At 43.8% G+C, this 25,506-nt stretch overlaps 1 protein-coding gene across 10 annotated transcripts in view; it reads right to left on the reverse strand.

Moving 5' to 3' along the window:
• KIZ (kizuna centrosomal protein) overlaps positions 1–25,506 on the reverse strand; it is a 765,937-nt gene that overhangs the window by 52,585 nt on the left and 687,846 nt on the right. For all 10 annotated transcript variants that reach the window (XM_085612400.1, XM_085612398.1, XM_085612396.1 and 7 more), the window contains one exon: positions 6,571–6,614. In XM_085612400.1, the coding sequence (XP_085468526.1) occupies positions 6,571–6,614 (44 nt within the window). The remainder of the gene's footprint in view (positions 1–6,570; positions 6,615–25,506) is intronic.

Raw genomic sequence — 25,506 nt, forward strand, 5'->3', positions numbered from 1 at the left:
CCATCTGGACTCCTTGCTTTGTTGTGCTGGCTTGCATGCCTGCTGCTCCCTGGGGGCCCCAAGTGTTCTCCAAGGGCGTGTTGGCTTGTTCCCCCTGTTCTCCCACAATCTCAGTGCCAGAAATGATTGCCCCCGAGCACCTCTGCTGTGGGACTCTATTCCTGGTGATTTCGGCAGCAGGGTGCTCTAAAAAGGAGCTATGGTGGATTGCCCCTTGTGGTTTTTAAACTGTGCCTGTGGAGCGCTTTGTACTGCCTGTATCTGAAGTGTGGGTGCTGTTTTCCAAATCTATCAATCAGCGCATTGGGAGAGCTGAGTATTTGGCCTGGTGTCCGAACAACAATACAAGGGGAGCGATTCCTTTGCGTCCCTGGACACATGCTTTGATTTGGAGACTGTTCACTGCCTACATGCCCGAGCTCGTAATACTCTGCTAAGTGACTGCAGACAAGGCCTGCGGCCTCAGACGAAATACCCTGCTAGAGCAGTTACCCCACCCGGCCCTCGTTTTGCCGGAGCAACAAGGAGAAAGTTAAGTTGGTGCAGAACCAGGAGGGTGTTCCTGACTGTGGGACACGGTGTTTTCTCTGCGTCCCCGCCACCACAACCCAGAATGAAGGGCAGAGAAGAGGTGGAAAAAGTATGGCATGACGATAGCTGCACCACGTGTGGGCAGCTGTGTGTTTAGCACTTTGGCGACCACGAGACACAACAAGACCTCCCCCCGCCCATTTTGGCATACCTCGGGGACACTTGTCTTGCATTTTGGGGGCATTCCTTGGCAGCCCGCATAGTTATGGCTTTGCGGGACTGCCGGACTGGGCGAAATCTTGTCAGACATAAAATTTCCACAATTTGAAACTGCTGGATGTGGTTGGGGGTTTCACTGAAGTTACCGTAAGGATCCTAATAGAGGTGCAGTTGCATCTATACTCAATGGTTAGTTTAGGCCCTTAATGTGATACTTATTTGAAATGGTACATCTTGAAAAGTCCTTAGGAGCCTTATATGCATTTAAAGTTATCTTTGGTAAAGGAAACCTATCTCCAAGGATACACATGAGTGTTATCAGTTTGGCCCTCTTTTGATTATAGCACAGACAATTGCCATATAGGGTATAATAGAAGCCCAGCTCTGAGCCCTATGTTTTCATTGCAATTGATGTGATCTACCTGAACAGCTTGCATTGCTCACACAGTACTTATTGATACATGTCGTTTTTGTATTTGTTTTATGCATAATATACTACATATATTTTAATAAACCTTGTGTGGAGTCTCTTTTGTGGTGTGTTCAGTGTGTCACTGATGTGTGTGTGTGTTGAGGAAATGCTTTGCACATTGCCTCTGGGATAAGCCTGACTGCTAGTGCCAAGCTACCAAAGGGGTGAGCAGGGGCTATCTTGGGTATGTAACTCCCTTACACTGACTAGATTGGTGGGTTCTGCCTGGCTTAGGTGCATACCCTAGTTAACAAGAAATCCCATTTCTAACAATTATACAACAGGCTCCATAGTCAGTAATATTGTGCCCGGATTCAATGATTCACATATCAGGGATGGAGAGAAATCTGTCACATAGATTGCCACATGGCACAGCTATAAGTTCACATTTGTAACGTCATAGGTGAATGATCTTTTTCAGGCATCACAGCCAGTCATGAAGGGGACATGCCTTGCCATGACTAAAGCCCTAACTGCTATTCTATCCTGGAACATCAAAGGCTCATTAAAGAAGAATTCTCCCGTTTCTTCCTGAATGATTGTCTTAACCAAGATAATTTGGCTGAAATTCCTTGGCTACCATACGTCAAAGAATCCTTCCAGGACCTTGGTACGCCCACCTCTTTTAACTTACTCCATAACATTAACATCAAAGCAAAGGAAGACGTTAAGAACATATTCCACACATTTCGTAAAAACTGTTTTCCGTTATGCCCATATTATGACTACACAAGGATTGGAACCCTACATTACGTGGATATCGAACCCTGCGACTCTCCCTCCCTACAATCAACAACATATTTTATGTGTTTTTGCAAGTTATATAGTAACCCGAGATTTAATTTTCTGCGCCCAGTTTGCCTTTCATCGTATAAACATGGTATGTTATTCCTTCAGTGCCTCAAATCACAAGCTGTATATTTTGCTGTGATTAGTTACATTCGCTGGGCGCTTAAGATTAGAATGAAATACAGGGAGGAATGATTTAAATGTTCAAGTCTCCCTTTTTATAAAGCCCTCTGGCTTGGTTCAATAATAAAGTCGACTAACATCAAACTTCTTTGTATGATATTACTTCTCGGTATCCACATCAAGTTTTTTTATGTTAGTATTTTAAGTTTAACAAAATATCTTTTTATTATCCTTTTCAATTTTGTGTAAAAGTATATGGTTCATTGTGAAGGTTTCTCAAATTTTATGTACCCTAGCTTTTCAGGCAGTCTCACTGAAGTTTTTACCACATTCCCATGACTCATGATGACAACCTACTGGCGTAGTGGTGGCCCCTAGTATTTGCCAACAGAGCGGATATATTTAGTGTTTTTTGTATATAGGTATAGCTAAGACTACATCCCTTTCCACTTTTTACCAATGCTGTCAGAGTTGTGTCTTGATTATGCACTATTGCACCTGCACTTCATATACTTAACAGTTTGAACATATGCTAGGGATGCTGTCTGTTATAAGATGCTTTTTGCTGCAGTTTTTTACATGTACTTTTATGATAAATCCTGATTGAATAAAGAAATACTTGAGTTTAATAATAAATATTTTACACATCCCTAATTTTCCTATTTTAGTTGGCACTCACGACTTTGAAAATCTTCCCATTGGTAAATTAGCTAAGTCTGGACAAGAAATGTCTTGACCGACCTCCTTTCTTCATGAACATTCTGACATGTGGCGAGATACATTCCATTGAGAATAAGCAATTGAAAATCACAAGAGGCCACAGAATTGAAGTGGGCATTACTTGCAGTGGCCTTCGAAAACTCACTACCAACATTTACACCGACAATACTATTATGATCCATGCCAACAACTGAAATCTGATGTCCTTTGACGGGATCTAAAAGAGCCTCAAAAAGTGCAAAAAATAAATAGCCATAACTCCAAACCCTACCACCTCATTACACCTGCTCAATGCTGTATCAACAAAGACATTCTTCGGGCTCTCTACTTCCAAGTCTCTTTCCATGCCACTGCCAAAGGTCAACACAATGCACTTGTATCATAAACCCCATTCTCACAGTGACAATGATCTAACGTTCCCATTCCTCAGTTATCCACTGTAGCACATGCACCCTACAAGGTGACTTAGTTCTAACACAGACCGACTCCTACCATTTGCTACCAATGCATCCACCCCAAAATAATAAAGGCATTGAAACATCCTGTTATTTCTTTCTGTACTGCTGTCTGGTCCAACCAGTCACCAGTCTCAAGCCCTTAAATAAAACAAAGTTCCATTAAATACCCGCACTACCCAAAGCTTACTTGGTACACCTACTTTCTACTTACTGAAACCAAATGTAATATAAACGAAAACAGAGATAAGGTTTGGACACAACAAAATCCCCATTCTCAAATATCTCCTTGCCTGGGGCCACCATATGGGAATGGATTCTTGCGTACGAAATATTGTGCTACAAATAATTGTAGCAATAATATTGACAACAAAAATATTGACAAAGTCAGTATATAGAGAATAGTTTATTATACTCAACACCTCATATATGTACCGTAACTGTATATTTATCAATCCTTATTCAGACATAAATGTAGCTTATACCAGCTAGCTTTCTTGCATAGAGATGCCTAACACACTATACCCATCATCTGAGTGCTTCGCAATCCAAATAGGTCCTTCATAACAGCAGTGGTCTTCTGCCTCTTGGACACAATCCAGCATATTGCTTGAAATGACACTGCACTGTAAGAGCAAAGCCAAGAAAAGTATTATCATGTGAGTTGACAGAGTAGATTCAAAACCTGCAACTGACTTTCTTAACAACAAGCAGGCCTTCAGCTTCAACGATGTCGGGAGACTCCCAATACATAGAGCTGGACACACACTGGATCGACTATTTACACAAATTATGAAATCTCAAACAAGGTGGTGTAACCACAGATCTGATAGGATCATTGTTTCATCTCCAGCATCCTATCAAAACGGACCGACCTAGAAAACCACCTGTATCAGAAACAACACTCCTTCCATTCCCATCATTACAGAGGAGTTTGAGGCAACCTACAGCAGTGTTAAAACCAACCATTCAGATTCTAAAAATCCGCAACTCTACTCGACAACCTTTATCTTAACAGAATCTGCTCTCAATATCCTAACACCAACCAAAACATGACAACACACGCTGGGCATCACATCAACCAACACATGATTCAGTGGGAAACTAGCTGAGCTGAAATGCGCCAATCACAGCCTGGAACAGCAATGGTTAAAAGTCTAGGACTAAAAAAAACAAACAACAGCTGCTGCCAGAAAAACATAAAAGAGTTTACGTTAACACCACAAAAAAAAACCCAAAAGCATACTTCTCCAAAGACAATACTGAGGCCTCCAATCAAATGAAGAAAACGTTTTCTATACATATACCACTAAGGAGCTTACAAAAGCTGTCTATCTAGATCATGAAAACACTGTGAAGACTGACAAGTTTCTAAGGCTGGCCCACAAGACAAAAAGAGTACCCCTCTACCCTAAGGACTTGTGACTCAGTTGTATGTTTCAAACAATTCCACCTTTTTCCGATGGATATAACTAACATGATAAATGCATCCCTTTTATCTGGAGTTATCCCAAATGTTCTGAAACACACTATTGTCACCTCTCTCTTGAAAGAAACAGAAGAGCCTGTGGAACTACCAGTCTACCTATCACATTCCCTACTCTATTGCAATTATGGAAAGGGAGGGTTTGTGACAGCAAGATTAGGTGTACAGGTTAAGACCTGTGAGGTGCATTTTATTCACCTTAGTCAACAAAAGAGCGCAGCATCATCTCTCAATGAATCAGGAAAATAAAACAGCTGTTATACTCAGCAACCTTTCCACTGCCTATGACTTTGTTGACCATAAAATGTTGTTGAAAAGGTTGGTGGAGGGGGTGTATCTAGATCTGCTCTGCTATGGTTCCAATTGATCCTTACTAACCACAGTCAACAATTTACGATAGTTTGTGGCGTTCCCACTTGCCGAGTGCCATGTGGTGTACCCCAAGGATAATCCATCTCCAGCCTAGTGTTCACCATCTATGTACACCCCTGGTGTTTACTAATGCAGGTGGATAAAAACCAGAAACACTTGAAAATAGACCAATCATCCCCTGCTTGGATTACATGTTCCACTGTAAGAAGGAAACATCCTCCCCAACACCAATATTCTATTAATGGATAAAACAGAGTACTATTCATTACCCTTCAACTAGCCACCAACTTTTCACCCAATTAACCAACCTACAAGTAAGGAACCTGGGGCTACTCTTTGACTCCAAACACTCACTTCACAAAATCAAGGCATTGGTCAGAAGTGTCGATTTACAGTACTCTTTACTTGAAAAGATTCTCCGACTACTCTAAACTCTGTGGAACCGATAGAAGATCTTTTCATGGCACACAAGCCTCAGTTACTTTTGAGGTTGAAATATTGAGATAAATCTCTTACAGTACAAGGCCATCGATTATTAAATGCTCTAAACCCAAACCTGAGAGTTCAATGCTTAGATTTTGTGAACTACTTTTCTTTAAAAGTGGTTCAGAAAGTATTAAGGCTAACTTGCTATGAACTGAACTTTTCCCTGAACATGGTACCAACTGACGAATATTGAACATGGTTCCCACTGTTCCTGACTGGACACTTCCTTTCTCTTTTCCTCCATGAAACTATTTTTCTGTCAACATCCTTAGTGCTATGAATAACTGAAAGGTGATGTGCAGAGCTGTATCACACCTCCCAAAAAATGAAAATAAAGTTCTACTAGGACTTACAGATGTCGGTCATTCCTGGTGTAAGATCCCCTTTTACCATCATTGGAGAGAGCCAAATAAGGGGACAACAAACCCTTAAGGCAAAACATATATAAATAGTAAAACAGCAAGGGTTTACTGCTGTAAAATACATGCTGGGATCCAAATAATGCTGTACACAGAATAGTCTCAGAATGTTCTAAGGTCAAAGGATCACTCTGATATCCCAAGGACAGAAGCAGACCTCTGTGTCTGCCTTTTCAACTTCCTCCACAAAATCCATACACTTGGCATACTGAAAAAATCAGCACCCAAGGGAATAGATTAAGTATTCTTTAGAAAGATTAGGAGTATTGGGGTGAATAATATTTTGTTTCAAGATGCAGCGACTGAAGTGAGTCTTCAGGTCCTTTTGATGTTAGTGCAAGGGATAAATATAATGTTCACGTGGACACTGCCCCTCTACTACATCACCATTAAAAACCTTTAAAAAAATCTGCTGTAGATTTGAGGAGCTAAGGTTTCCAGAATGCACCATAAAATGCTGACAGGGTATGTTTACATGTGTTAACAGTTTCTGCTTACCTTTTGATTTTGTGTTAGTCACCACTTTCTTTTTGTCCTCACTCCTGAAAAACAAAAACAGGGCATATGGTGTGAAAACAGTGCAGCATAGCAAATGGCAGATTACACAAATCACTATTTTGATTGAAAAACTGATCGGATACGTACCTAGAAATAGAATATTAAATGCATATTATCTTCTTGTAAGAATTATAAAGATACTGGATTCTGTTTAGTAGAAAATACATTATGCAGCTGTAAAATGGCTGAGTGAATGGCGACATACATCAACTCATAGCCATGCCTGTTTGGCTATTTACCCTCCTCAGGTTGATAAAGTGTACCACGTTTAGTTGGGTAGCAGTAACATGGTAGAGACATCATTGTGCATCACATATTATTGGTTTAGCAATACAAGTAACAAGACCAAGACAAGAAAACTGTATCATTACACAATTGTAATTACTTATTATAATCAACAGAGGTGTGGAAATCCTATTGCCCGATGCCCAGGACATATTGTTTGGAGTCAAGGATAACAGGATTTTCAAGAGGCCCAAACCCCTGAAGAACTAACTGCCAGTTTACAGGACCAAGGATGGTCTGTGAAAAAGCACTGCGTTCCACTAAGGCAAGGTTTGTGTCCATATGTATACGTTGTTCAAATTTGTGTATATGATTCATTATTGCCAAGCCTTAACAACTTGGGAGGGTGCTTTAGGGAAATGCAGTTTACAATGAGCTCAACTCGGATTACTGAATATGTACACGTTTGCACAATTTAACAATGTAAGCCTTTGTATAATGCTCATAGAATGCTTCCAGTTCATAATCAAGATTGGTGATTGTTTGATTTAAAAACAAAATGCACACAAAAAAACTGCCACTTTGCAATGTTTTGCTTAACTATTGTGATACCTTACCCTTCCTCTGAAGCATCATTTAGTAAAGTGTGTTTGATGCATACCTATATTTAAAATATAAAGATTAATAATGGACAATTATTGCCATTATGGGCATCATTATGAACATTATGAAAATAAATCCGGGCACAATTTTAAAAGAAAGTCACAAAAATGCACTCGCTGGTATAAGTCCTTGAATCGGTGCAGATTTACGACTTTCAGGAAGCCGCAAGAGTTTATAAAAGGAGTAAATATTCAAACCCATTCAAGTGTGTGAAGAGATTGAAGATGAACTGATGAATGTGTTTAAACATAGTAGTTTGTGGGTTTGCACACTCAAGGCATTTTCAGACCTATAAATATTGCTTCCCGCCTACTCTGAAGTCCTTGTATGGTGATTTGCGAAAAGGTGACGAAATTAGAGCTTTGCTAGCATCAAAACCTTAATATACGCCCTAACATAATCCAAGAAATTATATAATGAGAATGCGGTCATAATAATAGGTTTGTGCAAAATCCTCAGTACTCTTTTTAGGTGTGGGTTTTTTGTCAACAATATACATAGAGTTGGCTTTTGCTCCTACCTCTTTCAGTCACTGACTTTCTTTTAACACCCTCTTTCAGCCACTCGCTGGAGACTTTGTCAATCACATCTTGGCTGTGCCCAGTGGAGTAATCGTCTCTCAACTAATGCTTTTGGCTTTTTGGGTGTATTCTTCCGCCTCCACTCTGGTGCTTGCATTTACGTGCATGACGGACTACTTTACAACTATGGCTCTCTCTGCACACTCCTTCTGGTTCCATCTTAAGAAACTCGCTTTAATGTGCTAATGCTACATTTGTTAAAATATTAAACCAAGACCTATTGGCAGTACAAATACTTGATAACATAGCAATCCAGCTATAATTTACTGTAAACATCCAATACTTATTTTAGACCATCTTCAAAATACATTTAACTTGTCTTCATCTTTTTTGCCCTCACTTTATATTTGCTGGGGAAAAATACTGTAATTTGAGGATTTGCACAATTTTTTTTCCCCGGGCTTGTAATCAGAATACTGGCCAGGCTGTAAACTCCTGGTCAGGTGACAACCTGATTTGAGAGAGGTGGTACTCTCTACTGCAACCCTGACTGGCAAGACCCTCAAGCAAACTGTGACATTTCTGTACAAAAACACAAATGCCCCACACCACGACAGCGTTACTATGGGTGAATAATGTATGTGAATATAGTAGAGTATTTGCAGCCTGCATGTTTTGGTTGCACCTTCTCCTGTGCACAACTCTCTGTTGTCTTCCCTAATCCCTCCCGACTCCCATCCGTGCCTGCAGATTCACCTTCTGTTGTTTGAAAAGAACAAGATACAATACAAACCTGGCTCGATGACATGAGATCTAACGGCTTCGAAACCCACCTTTCACAGATTGCCAAGCCACTTGGATTTACCATGAACACCAACTTCTCCATCAAGGAATACATTGTCAAAAAAATAAAGATGGCCTGTTACTAGTTTTCTCTTCTAAATTAAGTAAAACCGTTTCTTCCTGAAAATGACATCAGAACAACTGTTCAAGCCCTCATGCTCCGGAATGGTAGTAATGCCCTATTCCAGGCCAAGATTTCATGCTGGCACCCTGTAGGGAAATCCTACATGCCGTTGCACGGCTTATCGAGGGCCTGAAGAAATATGCTAACATTATCCCCATACTGAAGGAACTCCAGTGGCTCACCTTGCTGGGCTGCGCCATCTCAAAACCAGCAGCATAATTTACAAAGTTAGAACGGTCAGCACTCCCTCTTATCTTGCAGACAAGTTCATCATCTTTGGTGGTTCTCGTACCACCCACAAGCAGGACACCAACAGACTGCAGACTAAGAAGTTTAAAAAATAGAAAAAAACAAGGCAGCTGCCTTTTCCATCTATGAATCCAAGATCTGGAACAATATCCCAGTAGGAACCCCCCAACGCTACTCCAATTTAGCAAAGTGTTGAAGAATCACCTCTTTAGAGGAAACTACATCACAATGCATTAACCGTCCAGAACCCAGCTTCTTCCCTTGTTATTCATTGACTTTATGCTAATTTATTTATTATTTTTTGTCCTCATACGCCACCAAGGTTCTATATGCGCGATCGATAGGTTAACAAGCGATATGCTACCTCAGTACATGCCAACTGGAAGGGACAAAACATGGAGCGAGGACCTCGTCCCATAGCAATAGTGCTTGACATACCTGCAAACAGCATAGCGTAACCTTACGAGGGATTTTGAAAATCCGCCAGAATACTGAAAAAAGTATCAAGGCATTGCTTATACCCAGAAATGGGATAGATGGCTTAATCATTGGACCTGGGGAAAAAAAAAAAAAAACCCCAGTCTCTCAATGATCCCATTTCAAGAGGCGCCAAAAAGATCTTTTATCAGGATTCCCTATTCTGGCCAAGTCCAGCTTGGAGACCCGCAAGGCAGAAGCAAACCATTCATTGACAGAAGGAGGTGAAGAGTCCTTCCACTTCTTGCATATCTCCCTTCTAGCAAGTACTATAGCATAGAAGACTAACTTTTTCGCCAATGTAGAGACCCCCTCTAAAATTCCGAAGATCACTAACTGAGGATCTAATATTATGTTGAAGTCCACTGAGGACGACAGAATCTTGCAAATAGCTTCCCAGAACTGCGACAAAAGAGGGCACTCGTAAAACATGTGGATATCCGAGGCAGCCAAGAGACCACACCTAGCACACACCACCATATTCCCCTGAGTAAATTTAGAAAGTCGAAGGGGAGAGTAGTAAGCTCTGTGAATAGTATAAAGGTGGTTCCTGCGCAACCACGCCGGTTTCACAACATCCCACATCATACTACATGATTTACCCCATAGCTCTTGCAAGTTGGTATTGCTTATATCTGGCCCCCAAAGCTCATCAGGTAACAAAAATACCCCATCCATCTCCTCTAAGATCAAATTATACCAAGACGAGATCTTTCTTAGCAGGGGGTTTGTCGATCAACAAAGTTATAAGGGTACTATAACCACCTAGAGGGAACTTACTTCTCCGAGAGGGCCGTGCAGTATAAGATCGAGACCAACTGGACATCTGCAGATATTTTAGCCTAGCTAGGCCAGGGCCAATCCTCCCACTCAAGCACTCCCAAGAAAGCAATTCGCCCTCAACAAATAGGTCTCCCCAAACCTCCAACCCTGCCTCTCTGATGGGTATTGCAAGTGAATCACACAACCAGGGCGGAGAATCGGGCAGATCCCATAAGGGAGTCCTACAGCCATAATACCCTATTTTAATAGCTTTTAGAACCTGGGCCCAAGTCCTTGCCATCCCCAATAGGATCTTCAATTTAATCTTTTTAAAGTACTTGGGATCTCCAAATTTCAAAAGGAATCCAAACTGGCTAACCCCCTCTCCATTAAGCAAAGTGGTGTATAGAGATCCCACCCCATACTCTAATGGTTTCTTTAACAGCATCCTGGCATGAGAAAGCTGGAACGCCCATGCATACAACTGGATGTCCGGAGCAGCCAACCCCCCCTTTTCCCTACGCCTCCTTATCTTTTTCCACGAGATTCTTGGAAGATGTTTATTCCAAATGAATGTGTTAATCTCAGCCTGAAATGCTTTAATAGAGATTGGATCGAAATACAGGGGAATAGTGTTAAAGAGAAAAGAAAGCTTTGGCAAGACGGACATCTTGACCAAATTAGCCCTTCCTAATAACGACAGTGGAAGATGAGACCAGGACTGAAGTAACTTACGACAGTCCTTAACTATCTTGGAAAAATTGATATTGACAATCTGGTCTATATCTTCTACAATATCAAGGCCCAGGTATCTCAACTTCTTTCCTGGCCGAATACCAGCAATACACAGACTCTGGTCCATACCCCAGGTCATCATCTCGGTTTTTGTGGCATTCATCTCATACCCAGATACTTCCCCAAATGCAGAGGCTAGCTTGAATATTTCCGGAGGGGAACAACCTTTACAACGCAACTATTACAACGCACTACACTTACAACGCAATTTTTACAACGCAACATCCACTACAACGCATTCCATTACATCGCATGACACTACAACGCATTTTTAAAAACTACCTTTACAACGCATTCCATTACATAGCATACTACCTTTACAACGCATACCATTACAACGCATAATATTACATTAAAACCCCTACACTATCCAACACTTACCCTACTGTTGCACCCCCTGGAGTTAGAATAGTAATTTTTACCCCCATACTATCCAACACTTACCCTACTGTTGCACCCCCTGGAGTTAGAATAGTAATTTTTACCCCTATACTATCCAACACTTACCCTACTGTTGCACCCCCTGGAGTTAGAATACTAATTTTTACCCCTATACTATCCAACACTTACCCTACTCTTGCACCTCCTGGAGTTAGAATAGTAATTATTACCCCCATACTATCCAACACTTACCCTACTGTTGCACCCCCTGGAGTAAGAATAATAATTTTTACCCCTATACTATCCAACACTTACCCTACTGTTGCACCCCCTGGAGTAAGAATAGTAATTTTTACCCCTATACTATCCAATACTTACCTTAAATGCAATGTAATATTATGCGTTGTAATGGTATGCGTTGTAAAGGTAGTATGCGATGTAATGGAATGCGTTGTAAAGGTAGTTTTTAAAAATGCGTTGTAGTGTCATGCGATGTAATGGAATGCGTTGTAGTGGATGTTGCGTTGTGAAAAATGCGTTGTAAGTGCATGCGTTGTAAAAGTGTGCGTTGTAACGACATACATCCATTTCCGGAAGAGCCATATGGGCATCAGATGTAAAATTGAGGATGTCATCTGCGTACAGGGCCACTTTTCTCTCCCAACCCCTGCACGCAAACTCCTTGATGTTAGCATTATCCCTCAGACTTTGGGCAAAAGGTTCAGCGTACAGATCAAACAGAAGCGGAGAGAGGGGGCAGCCCTGCCGTGTACCCCTCGAGATGTTAAAGGGATCGAATAGACTGCCATTGACCAGTACGCATGCACTGGGGTTCTGATATAAAAGACCAATTGCCCGGCAAAAGCCTGATCCCACCCCGAATTTCGCCAGGGCCTCCGACAGATACAACCAATTGACTCTGTCAAAGGCCTTGGCGGCGTCCAAGGTAAGGACCGCCAGGGGGAAAGACTCCAAAACTGCCAAGTCTATAGCCCCAATTAAGTCAAAAGGTCAGTTCATATAGCTGCCGCCCCTTGACGAACCCCTTCTGATCAGGGTGTAAGATTTTAGGGGCCACAAGAGCTAATCTATTGGCCAGAATTTAAGCAAATAATTTATAGTCTACATTAGTGGCGGCTGGTGCATAGGGGCGAAAGGGGCGTTGCCCCACTAAACTCGGCGACGGGCGAAAGCGGGGCGTGCCCTACTACCATCCGAGTCTCCAAGAACAGAGAGAATGATGAACAATGCATTGAGTAGCTTTAAGCGCTCACTGCTTCGTGCTTCCTGATAATTCCAATTTAAATAAAAATTCAATTTTTTTTTTTTGAAGGAAGGTGGAGTGAGGTCAGAGAGAGGAGTCCTCCGGCGCATGTGCAGTGCTGGCCAGGGCGAGGGCTATTGCTCGCCCTCGAGAAAGACACGAGGAGAGTGATGTCAGGATGATGGGAGTGGCCAGAGGAAGCAGCAATGGTTTACTTTTCAATGGGGCGCTTATGCTGAAGCCCAGGCGTTTTCAGCAGAGCCCCATTGACATAAATGGTAAGGGGCAGGGCTGGCCTACATGGACAAAGTGAAGTGGGTGGCAATAACAGAAGCACTCCCTTCATGCTGATTGGATGTTGAAAGCTCGGGGAGTCGGCTGTGGAAGAGTTTGTCGTCTACGCAGCTCCGATTTAATTTCCGGGAGAATCAACGCACAGCAGGTTTCACGTTGGCTGTTCAGGAGGGAAACCAGCACTGGCGTCTAGCACAAAGTATATACTGCAGTGCAGTCACAGCGGATTGTTGCCCGGCTGGGGTGAGAACACTTTTCTAAGGGTGCTTTATTTTATTAATTTACCCGCGCCGCGCGCTACCCCCAACACCCCCCCCCCTTCCCCCCGCGAGTATTGGAGCGTGAGCCGCAACTGCCCCTTATGCACCCTCGTCTGTGCAAAGTGTGCAGTCCCCATTTTTGGAGGCAGCGGCGTAGTGAGTATGATGCCCGTTCTTTTGCTGTCGCTGGCTGGCTAGAGTTTTCTGTCCCTGCTTGGGTGGGATCTTAATTCCCTGCCTGGGTGCGTTTTCTTGTAATTACCCTGCCGAGTTTCCTGTCCCTGTTCGGGTGGATTGAGGGTTCTCGAGCTTTCACTGACACTGTTGTTTCTCCAGTCACTGCGTGCGTGTGGTCCAGTGCTCCCCACTCCTTGGTGGTTTCTCGTGCTGTCATTGGCTTTGTGCGGTATTTGGCGCTTCAGTTTTTGGTTGAGAGGGTTCTATCACTGGGATTGAAAGTTTTGTGTTTTACTGACTGGGTAGGCTGTCCTGCCGCTGGACAGCTGGCGTCTCATTATCTCTGTCTGCACTTCTTCTGTTGGTGGTACGCGGAGGGGGGGACTCTATGCTGTTTCTGGTTGTGTTTTGTTGTCACTTGAAGAACATCCATGAGCCCACGTCTACTCCATTAGCGTAGTGTCGTACAAGTTAACGGCCTGCATTGTTTCTGGTGTTAATTAATCAATGGAAGTCCAGTGTGTCTCAACAGTGTTTAATTTTTTAAGAGACAGCGCCATTTACCACAACATTGTATTCCATTGTGTGGAAATTTATAGAGCGCTTCGTAACTGCAGAGTTTTCTGATTCTTGCCTTTTTGTATGCAACGGCTTGCTGTCCCATTCCCAGGTAAAAAAACAATGTTTAAATAAATAAAGCGATTTGGTGTATATTATCCGCATTCCTGATTTCATTACTCTCATTCCTTACAGCAAGAGACGTAGATATCAAACGTGCAGCAAGGTCAGTGGCACCACAACCCCGGAATCAGAGGGGCCCATTGCATCCCCAAATTATAGCTGTTTTTTATTAACACATGTTGATTGGGGGTGCGGGGTGGTCCGTTCATAAATTAGGGCCCTTCTCTGAGGTTACCACATTGCCTCAGGCTTACAAGAAAATAGAAAGATCTGCCGACTGTGCTTGATTTTGAAAGGCCGGGAGGGCCGGGGAAATGACTGTCATGATTTCCACCTAGGCCAGTTTCCCACTGCTCCGGACAGGCATGGTTGTCTGTCACCGCGGCCCCTGTTGTACACAGAGCCTTCCAATTGGCTATAAGGATCCCAACCTGCCAGCTCTTAAATTTGATCCCAGGAAGGTTTAACCCTAGTCCTCAGGCCAGCAAGTGATTCCAGGCACTCTGGTTTAGATGGTGTACTGTGGCTCACTTTCTCAATCTTATTTAGGAATGAGCATCGATTTTATTCTGCAATTAAGATTTTGCTAAATCTTTAATTTTCGAAGTGCAGTGTGTGCATGTGGTGTTTGTGTGTTTGCATGTGTGTGTGTAAGAGAGAGAGAGTGTGGAGAGAGAAAAATTATACTTTTTCAGTGATATGTATGCTCCATCACGGTAGGGGTTCTGGTGACAAAGTACACAAAGACGGCTTTTTGTATTTGTTATACTGCATGTTTATTTCAGGTTCTATTAGCTTTAATAACGTACGTGTCTTCCGCAGAATAATGTTTATTGAAAACAGTATGTGAAACACTGGACAGTGCGGTTCGGTTGCGATAAGTAACAATACCAACATGTTTAGTTATGTTAGTGTACAAGGTGAATTTTTTCTGAATAATTTGAGACACCTATCTGTAGAAGATGGAGCATTTCTGGCAGGCCTTTGTCACTGAGCAATTGAAATGTTGTTCTTATGGGGCAGTAAAACCACGGAAGACAGGATGCCTTGTCTGATGGCGTCATTGTGCAGGTCAGGCGCAGCACTTTGTTCAGCCACTCATTGGTATTAACATTGGCGAGGTGAAAGTGGACATTTGCAAATTAGTCAAGGGGGGTTTCTGTGACCTCAAATTTGCTTGAAAATGCACCATTTGTCCACTCTTTTTTCAAAAAAAATTCTTCGGAAGGAGCTCCCCCCAATATCCCCCGCAGGTTATTTGTGCTCGCTAAGCTTGCTCGCCACAGCGCAGTACGACAATTATTTTACGCCCTACCACTTTCAAATGTCACCAGCCGCCACTGGTCTACATTCAGTATGGAGATAGGCCTATATGAACTACATGCCGTGGGTATTTTCCCCGGTTTTAGAATTACTGTAATGGACGCACTGTCCCATGACATCGGGGGAGACCCACCAGCCAGTAGGATATTATTAAATAGTAGAACCAGGAAGGAGACAAGTTCCCGCTCAAGTATTTTATATATTTCGGCCGGGAGGCCATCTGTACCAGACGCCTTCCCCTTTTTGGCATTATGTATGGCCTTAATAACTTCCTCCTCCGAGATTTCACCATCTAACATTTCGCTTTGCTCAGTAGAAAGTGCTGGAAGGGTGATCTTGCTAAGCCAATCTTTAATGGTACTTAAGCTGATGTTCTTGTCTTCACAATAGATATTTTGAAAAAATTCTCTAAAGGCAGATCTAATATCGTCATCTCGGGAGAGTGGGGAGCCATTGACACTAATCACCTCGATGTTATTCCGGACTTGGTCCGTTTTGGTTTTCCATGCCAATAGCTTCCCCGCGCCTTCTCCATATTGAAAATGTGCAAGTTTGCTGGCCTCCCACCTTTCTTGAATCCGCCGATTTAGAATCGAAGCTAGATGGCCCTTTAAGGAAAGTAATCTCTCAGACAAAGAAGAGTGAACCGCTTCTGTATTATAGTCTGCGACTAGATCTAGTTGGGTCTGGATCTTAGCAATATTAGCTTCCACTGATGTCACGGCCTCCCTATATTCCTTCCTCCTGTACGCCGTTTTATGTGTAATGAGACCTCTCAAAAATGCTTTCAGAGAGTCCCACACCATTCCGATGCTTGCCGATCCTACATTTACCCTTAAAAAATGGCTCACCTCAGACTTAAGAAAAAGAACATCTTCTGGGTGGGAGAGTAAGGAACGATCAAAAGACCAACTCCTAGCCGGCGCCCTTAATAATGATATAAGTTCCAAAACTACGCCGCAGAGTGGTCAGATAAATGTATTGGGAGGTATTTAATGTCTTTAACAAGATCCTCTAAGGAATGGCTAATTAGTACAAAGTCTATTCTGGACTGATGGCGGTATTTATAGTTTCTATAAGAGACTCCCTGCTGTTCACCTGCCCTTAACCTCCAGATGTCTACATATCCATACTGCTTCATTGCGTTTAGCAAAAAGGACCTTGATTTGGATGGAGTTAGAGATCGACTGTTATGGGATTTATCCAGAGTGGGGTTTAGGACAATATTAAAGTCACCTGCAAAAATTACATGCTCTGGAAAAGACAGAAGGTGAGAGAAAATTACCTCCAATGATGACGGGTCGTCCTGATTAGGACCATAATACCCCACAAGAGTAATCTGAGTACCCGAGATGGAGAGAGAAGCAATAACCCATCTACCTACAGGGTCAACCTTGAAGTCTAACAACCTAGCCCTGAGATGTTTTTTGAAAATAAGCAATACCCCTCTACAGGTCAAAGACTGGGAAGTAGAAATTGCAAAGTCGATCCACTTATTCCCTTTAACTAACGCATCCATTTCATCCTGAATCAAGTGCGTCTCCTGCAGTATAATGACCTGTGCCTCTGAGTCTCTAAGGTATTGTAGTATTTTCCTAGCCCTAGCTTTGGTACGCAGGCCGTTCACATTCCAAGATATTATCTTTAGACTAGCCATAGCCATAAGAGCTTGTCCTGATGACTGACCCTAACACCACCAAACCTTGCGTGGAGGCCTAGGACCTCATTTATCTGACCTGACCTTATAACAAACAGCAGCATATCTAAGGTTATCATACTCCAAGCAAAGTACAATAGAACGCTAAGATGGCACATGAGAAATTTTATAAAACATTTTACCCCGTGGCCCTCCCAACCCCCCTTCCTCCCCACACCTCCCTCCCATGGAGAACCCTTGGTGTATCTAACCGGATCAAGTCCAGCAGATGGCACCCCCATCTCAATCTCCCGTGCTCCCCACCAATCCCTGAACCGAGTTTCCCTCCAAAGTGTTCAAGGTAACCGTTTGTGTTAACGGAAGATAAGTGTGCAAACGAAAGTTTATGAAAATTAAATGAGAAGAAGAAAAAAAAAAAAGAAGTAGAAAGGGGTCATATACATATATGTGTATCTATTTCATTGCCTATTCCCCCTCTTTCCACCCCTCCTTTCTTAGCTTTATATATATATATTTTTTTTTTCTTCTTTTTTTTCCCTTCTCTCCCCCTCCTCTCTATTTTCTCTCTTTTTTTTTCCTCGTCCTCGTCTGTCTTTTTTTTTTTTTTATTCATCGGAAATTATTATTATTTTTTCTTTCTCCAATACCTGCAAATATAAAATTATACCTAGCACTCAGAATCCTTCCTTCCTTAATCTGTAAGTTACAAGACATACATTTTAACCCGCTGTCTTATTGCCCAATTCTAAAAGGAGCTCATCAGCAGCTTGCACTGTCCTTATATTAGACATCTTATTGTTGAACATCACCCTCAAGGCGGCAGGAAACACCAACTGGGCAGTTGCTCCCAACTTTCTAAATGCATCAAGCCGCCTGCCAAACTCCCACTGTTTCTCTAACGTAACTCTAGAAAGATCGGACCTAATAAGAAAAGTAAATCCCTTTCCAGGAAGAGATTTTTGTTTTAAGGCTAAGTTGAGAATCTGCTCTTTAAGGGCGTAGGTATGGAAATTGACAAGGATTTTGCGAGGCTTAGATCTTTGTTGGTTTCTCCTAAACGGGTCCCTATGGACCCTTTGAATGTCGATGGTCAGTTCCTCTGAAGTTTGATCTAGACACAACGACTCCTTCAGTAATTGCACCACATAAGTTTTGACATCAGAACCTTCGGAGCCCTCCGGTACATTAAGTATGCGGATATTAGATCTTCTGGCATTGTTCTCTAACACCTCCATCCTGTCTAATAGGGCCTGATCCTCCTTCCGCAATTTAACAATATCCTCCTCAGCTTTATCTAAATGCATAGACATCACAGCGACTGTCTCTTCTAACTCTCCCGTCCTGGGGGTTAGCCCATCGATCTTTTTGTCTAAGGATTCACAATGGTTACGGATGTCCAAGATGCCTGATTCGCCGCCTGAAGCTCCCGTCATAGAGAGGGAGGACAGACAGCCACGTCGGGCTCTACCGAACGCCAGGTACGTGGGAGGAATGCTCAGTTTTCCTTTCTTCGTTTTTTTTTTAAAAAGTCCTAAAACTTTGGTCAATAAGAAGGTATAGGCTTAAACTTAAAAAGGGATTCTTAGTACGCAGAAGTTACTCGTGTTTCTCGGGCTTCAGGCATCTAGGCGAAGAACAACGGGAGCTTAATCCCGGAGCACCTCAGCAAGTCAGCCGACTGCCGCCATGTTCCCCCAGCGAAGCCTTGTTCACGTCGACTTTATGCTAATTTTTGACCATGTACAGTGCCCCACTGCCTTTCGGCTTGGAAGCATTTATACTGGGGCTATTCTCTTCTCTGCTGCACACTATGGGATTGCAAGATATATGGCGCGAGCAACATATGGATGAACTAAACTACACATATTTCTTGCACGTTCATACGACACTATCAACATATAAATTACATCTTAATTAGTATGCATTCCTAGTAATCCAAATGGAAACACTTCAGATTACCATTTCAAACTATGCCCCAATAGCCACCCTGTTAGATCGAGGCACCAAAAGGAGAAACGCAAACAATTGACACTTCTTCCCTCTTTGTTACAGTCCCCGATGCTCAGGTAAGAAATTATAGAATTCAAAGAAGAATATTTCACCTTCATTGAGGGCCAAGAGGTCTCTGAAGCAAAAGCATGGAACTCTTTTAACACGTGAAGCCATCTTAAAACCATAATAACTAACAGAGCCGAGCTTACAATGCTTAATCAAGAAAGTCAGTCATATGAAACTAATGATATAATAGGCTCCCAAATTACCTGACTGCTAAGAGAGCATATAGACAAAACATATGTCAAACATCTCAATGATGATGGCACGTTACTACAAGCCGAAACCAACAAACTACAGGATTTAGACAATTGTATTTGACCTTGTACAAGGCAGATAAATACCACCACCCTTCCCAAAAGGAATATATAATTAATGCCAACTTAACAAATATCCTGTTAAAATATGCTGAACAACTGGACTCGCCCATAATACAAGAGGAACTCAGGACTGCTGTATACTCAGTTTAAGCAGGGTAAGGTTTCGCGCCCAGTTGGCCTAACACACAGGTTACTTACATTTGGTAACTATCACTCTGGTAGATACTCTATTTAACTGCAGATTTGTCACCTTGTGACTGTTCCCAGGTGCCACGGTGGATCTTGAAACTTTAAAAGCAGTATTCCTGCACGCCGGTAGGCAGTGCTTAATTTGTAAAGAAATAATTGCCATGGCTCTAGTTAGCAGGCCACTTCCACGCGCACTGCCCATTGCCGCTGTCAATTACAGTAACAGCATAACTACTAAGTCTCACGCCTACAAGTGTGACAATTCTGACAATTTCAGGACTGCAAAGTTAAAACAATGGATATTAGTCATTCCTAATGTATATTGAATTAATACACAACAGTTGTGGTTATCTCTGAATTAAATAATAAAATAGCACCACCATGTGGTAGACTGTCATAGGTACCGGTGCTGACAATTAAGTGCTGGTGCCGAGCACCGGAAACCACCGGCTCAAATTAGGCACTGCTGGTAGATGGCATCATGAGAAATTCCTTGGCGGTTCAGTCACTCCAGAGGCGCGGGCGGCCTGACAGAGGAATCTCAACATGCCCTGCTTGTTGTAGTACAATCTGGCGGTGTTGTCCATGCGCACCTGCACCTTCCTCTGATGGCTTGTAGGAAGGCCTTCAATGCTAAGCGAATTGCCCTCAGCTCCAACAGACTAATGTGCAGTTAAGTCTCCATCAGAGGCCTATGATGTCCACCTCTCCCCGATGGTCTCCCCAACCCAGTGGTGATACATCTGTGATCACAGTCAGCTCTGGGTGGGGTAAAGAGAGGGGCCTGTCACTGACCAAATCGCAGTCGAGTAGCTACTACTGCTGATCTTTTGCAATCTCCTCCAAAATCTGGATACAATCCGTCAGATTTCCCTGATGTTGTGCCCTTTGGAATTTGAGGTCCCTGGTATGTTTGGCCAGCAGGATGCAGGAGGTCAGCAAATCAAGGAGTCTCATTCTCACCCGCACTGAGATCCAGGACAGAGGATGAAACATCCCGATCATAGCCTGAATGTCCTGGACTTTCCGCTCCGGGGCAATGGCATTAAACCGTACCATATCCAGAAAAGCTCCAATGAATGAAAGCGTCTGCAAAGGAGTCAGGTGTGTCTTGATAGAGAACCTCAATAATGTTAAGAGGTTTGCTATTGTCTGGAGGTGGGTGATAACTGGCTGGGACGAGTTCCCTTTCAGCAACCAGTGGTCGAGGTAGGGAAAGAATAGTACCCCAAACCTCCAAAGGTGTACCACGAACAATGCCATCACTTTTGTGAACCCCAAAGGGGCAATAATGAGGCCAAACTGAAAATACCTTTGTCCCACTGTGAACCAGAGGTTGCGATTAGACAGGATCCGAGATAGGGTGAGCATCTTAAACTTCTCCTTTTTGAGGAAGTAGTTGAGAGCTCTGAGTGCTAGGATAGGACGAAGCCCTCCATCCTTCTTTGGGACCAGAAAATAGCTGGAATAACAACCACATCCTATTTATGGCCCGGGAACCCTCTCTATTGGCCAAGAGAGCCTTGACTTCCTTGCGGAGCAGGTCAAGGTCAGCAGCTGATCGCACACTGGAGGCATAGGTTGAGGGGTAGTCTCAAAGGAGAGGGAATAGCCCCTTCGGAATATTTGAAACACCCACTTGTCCGATGTGATGTTCCGCCAGGGGTGGAGATGATGACGTACTCTGCCACCAACTGGCTGAGAATGATCCAGGGAGATCACAATAGGAAGGTTTTGCGGTGGAGGAGGGGATCATGGCTTGGCTTCTGGCCTCCCGACGCACGGGGTCGGGTTGACCTGCGTCCACGGCCCCGCAGAGGCTGCTGAAGTTGCAGGGCCCACCGGCCGCAATAGGGTTGGTGTGGTTGATAGCCCCTTCTGTAACCACGAAAGGAGCGAAAAGCAGATGTGGACCTAGGAGTTGTGATGAGGCACAAGGACTTGGCCTTGGCCCGCGAGTCCTTGAAGCGCTCAAGGGCAGCATCTGCTTTGTCTCCGAAGAGACGGGAGCCATCAAAGGGCATGTCTTTGAGGTTAGCTTGGACATCCTGCGAAAAACCAGATGTTCTCAGCAGAGGTGGTGACGTAAGGCCATTGTCGTGGAAATCGCTCTGCCCAGCGAGTCTGTCGTGTCCAAGCCACATCTGATGGCGAACTTTGCTGCACCTCTCCCGTATGAAATAGCTTGGGAGAGTAGAGCCCCGTCTTCCTCCGATACTCTGGGCAGCACTTGTGCAAACGTGTCCCATTTCGAATGGGAATAACTACCCAAAAAGCATGCGGTGCTCACCGACTGTAATGCCAGATTGGTGGAAGAAAATATTTTCGGACGGGAACGTGCCACGGAAAGTGGAAGCCTGGAGCACCAAGCATTGTGGGGTGGGGTGAGCGGTTAGGAAAACTGGGTTGCCCGGTGCAGGGCAGTGGTGATGGGCGATCGTCCTATTCAAAGGAGCCCCTGTGCTGTGATTGGTCCAGGTGCCCAGAAGGACGTCCGTTAAGGCCTCATTAAAAGGCAGTAAGAGTTCAGAGCTGGCGACCCAAGGCTGCAGGACCTCTGTCAAAACATTAGTCTTGACTGCCACTGTAGGGAGCTGCAGGCCCTGGACCGCCACAGCCCTACGCACCACCATAGCAAATGATGCTCCTTCCCCCGTAGCCAGGTTAGGGGGAGATAGCATATCAGAGTCTGGGGAGGTGTCCAAGCCACTGGCATCCCCCAGTTCCTCATAACAGTCCATATCTTGTGGGTGCGGGATCTCTAAGGCATCCTGCTCCCCTCCCAATCCTCTTCCTCCATGCCTAACCCTTCAATATAGGGCATGTTGAACAGCATGTAGCCGTACAGCTCTGTCTGCGTTGGTTTCGGCGTTGGAGGACGCCCAACCGACTCTGTGTCGTCTGGAATGAGGATCGGTGAGGTGCTGCTGGTGACGCAAGAACCTCGGCGTCAGACGTGACGCCGGGAAGGTCTCTGTGGCGGGACTCAGGAATGGGTCCAATCAGAGGCTGTGGCGCCGGGGATGGACCCGCAGGCGTGGGAACCACGGGGCCCCTCCATCTTCTGAGCCTGCGGGGCTCGAAGGCGCACCGGCAGAGTCAGTCCGCCCAAATATGGCTCACATGGCGTCATAGAACTTCTTTAGCTGGGGGGGGCTCGCTCCCGGAAAGGCAGGGAAATATGGAACCGACCCAGGCACCCACTCTGCGGAGCAGGGTCTCGAACGCTGAGGTTCCTTCGCCGTGTCGCGAGACGGGCAGGGTGAAGTCGAAACACGCTTCAACTTCTTGTGTTTTTTGTGATGCCTCTTACCTGACTTCGACGAAGAGGACTTCGATCACCTGAGTGGTGCTCGGACCTTCCTCTCAAACGAGACCTGGACCGGGATCGAGACTGACGAGGCGACCTCCGCGGTGACGGACTCCAACCGGCGAGCAACTTTAGGGACCGCTCCCTCAAAGCCCTCAGCGCCATGGCCCGGCAGTCGGAGCACGACTTTGAGTCATGGTCGCGCTCAAGGCACCAGAGACATACTAAACAGGGGTCTGTGCCACACGGCTTCAACTCTGAATTCTTTTTACTTGACATATCCTACACACCAAAAGAAGTCGACAAATTGTTGAGAAAAGTCTGTCAAAAATTGACAGGGGGTATCTCTCTTCAACGGATCGGTGCTGGCTGGCGCGGAAAAAAAAGAACTGACTTCAGCACGCCAGAGTGGCGAATTTATGGACGATGCAGATGTCACAATGAACACGACTCCAAAAACATCACGTGAAGTCGACCGACGCCACCTCCTGGCGCGCAGGGGTACTGGTAAGAAACAATCTTCTGGATCCAGGCTGACGCCTGAAGTTCAAAGTTCAATCAATGCTATACAATGCAGTGTCTGGAAGAGAAAAGACGAATATAAAAGTTTTTGACAACTGATTAAGGTACACAACAGGGTTGTCCCACTACTATTAATCTTTGCCCTGGCAATGGAGTCACTAATATAAATAATTAGATACAGACAATCAGTAGATGGTCTGGAAATCGGTGAGGTGTCCCATACAATGTCTTTCTTATAGGTACAATGTGTTTTTATATGTGAAGCCATGACATTTAACAAGATCATTGACACACTGAAATATGTCGGATCGGCATTTGGGTGAAGAATGAACCTGACAAAATCAGTGATATACCCCCGCACCAGTACAGACTGAAGACAATTATGTGAGATTCCATTATGACTCAAGTGGACACTCTTTAAATACCTAAGAATATACTTCAGTTATAATGCTACTTAGATATATGAGACCAATGTGAAACCACTACTTGAAGGCCAAGATAAATCGATTGGTAAATGGCTGAAATTTCCAATCTTTGTTAATGGGGCTCACAGCACTAAGTAAAACGATAACCCGAGAATGTGTACATCTTGAAACATGTCATTGGAGATACCAGAAAGTTTTTTCTGACATTTGAACAGCATGTTGAGGCAAAGATAGCGTGGCATGTTAGAAGTTGGATAGCATTGGCAACATGTTTATGAGAAGCCATGTTTATCCCAGATTTTGAAAAAGACTATTATGCAGCACAGTTGCAATATGCAGTCTGTCCCCTTGCTCAGAAAAGATGACACTGGTCCAATTAGAAACTTGAAAAAGGCACACAGATGACGAGTGACAATACAAGTTATATCTCTACTTCTTTGAGGTAACATGAAAGCAATATCCACACACATTTCTATACAATACAGTTACATGTACACTCCTCAGTTTTCAATTTGGAGAATAGAGATTTGCTGTAATGTTCCAAGATTCATGGCAAGGTCACCCAGAAGAACTTTTCCAATAATACTAGGACATGTTCATGAGAAAGGGCATTTGCTGGGCTATGCTGACTTCTGTGCTAGATGGGAGGATTGGTAAAGGTTGTATTCTCACATATGCCTAAGTAGCAGCTACCAATAGGAAGAAATGCCCCGAGGGACAAGACACAGATAAACTAAACCAAGCATTACTGTCAGTTGGAGAAGGAAAATGTCAGTACATCGTCCTTTTCCAGGGGTTACCTGTCCACAGACCTTAAGAGACTTGGGCGACACATTTGGGGAAGATGATTGACAAAGGACCAACATTAACTCTAGACTGCTAACTAGAAATGGAAGCTCAAATAAATTCATTACAAATATATACTCAAGCTATATGACTAAACAACAAATGTACCAGACACACACAACTGTATATGATGGACATGTATCCAGATACAGCAATTCTGGAATAAAGTGCTGAAACAAATTTCTGAATTGGCGTGTTGGGCTCTAGTCCTAAACTTACCGTTATACCTAGGATAATAATGGCTGGCATTATACCAGTTAAGAAAAAAGAAACAACTATTAAAAGTAGTTGAGTTAGGACTGACACTGCTAAAAAAGGATAGCAATTAACTGGAACTGACCCTTTGGTCCCTAACCTTGACAATCGGACATTGCTCAGTTGGGTTCTACTTCTCCTGTATATTTTGCCTTATAGTGGTTCGTGTCCGGGTGGCGGGTGGAGACGGGCCTCTCTCCTCCTCCGGGGTCTTTTTGTAGAATGGGATTGTTGGGGCGACAGGCACACTGCATTTTGGGG

The sequence above is a fragment of the Triturus cristatus genome, chromosome 6, assembly GCF_964204655.1.
Source record: "Triturus cristatus chromosome 6, aTriCri1.1, whole genome shotgun sequence".
In the NCBI taxonomy this organism is placed as follows: Eukaryota; Metazoa; Chordata; class Amphibia; order Caudata; family Salamandridae; genus Triturus; species Triturus cristatus.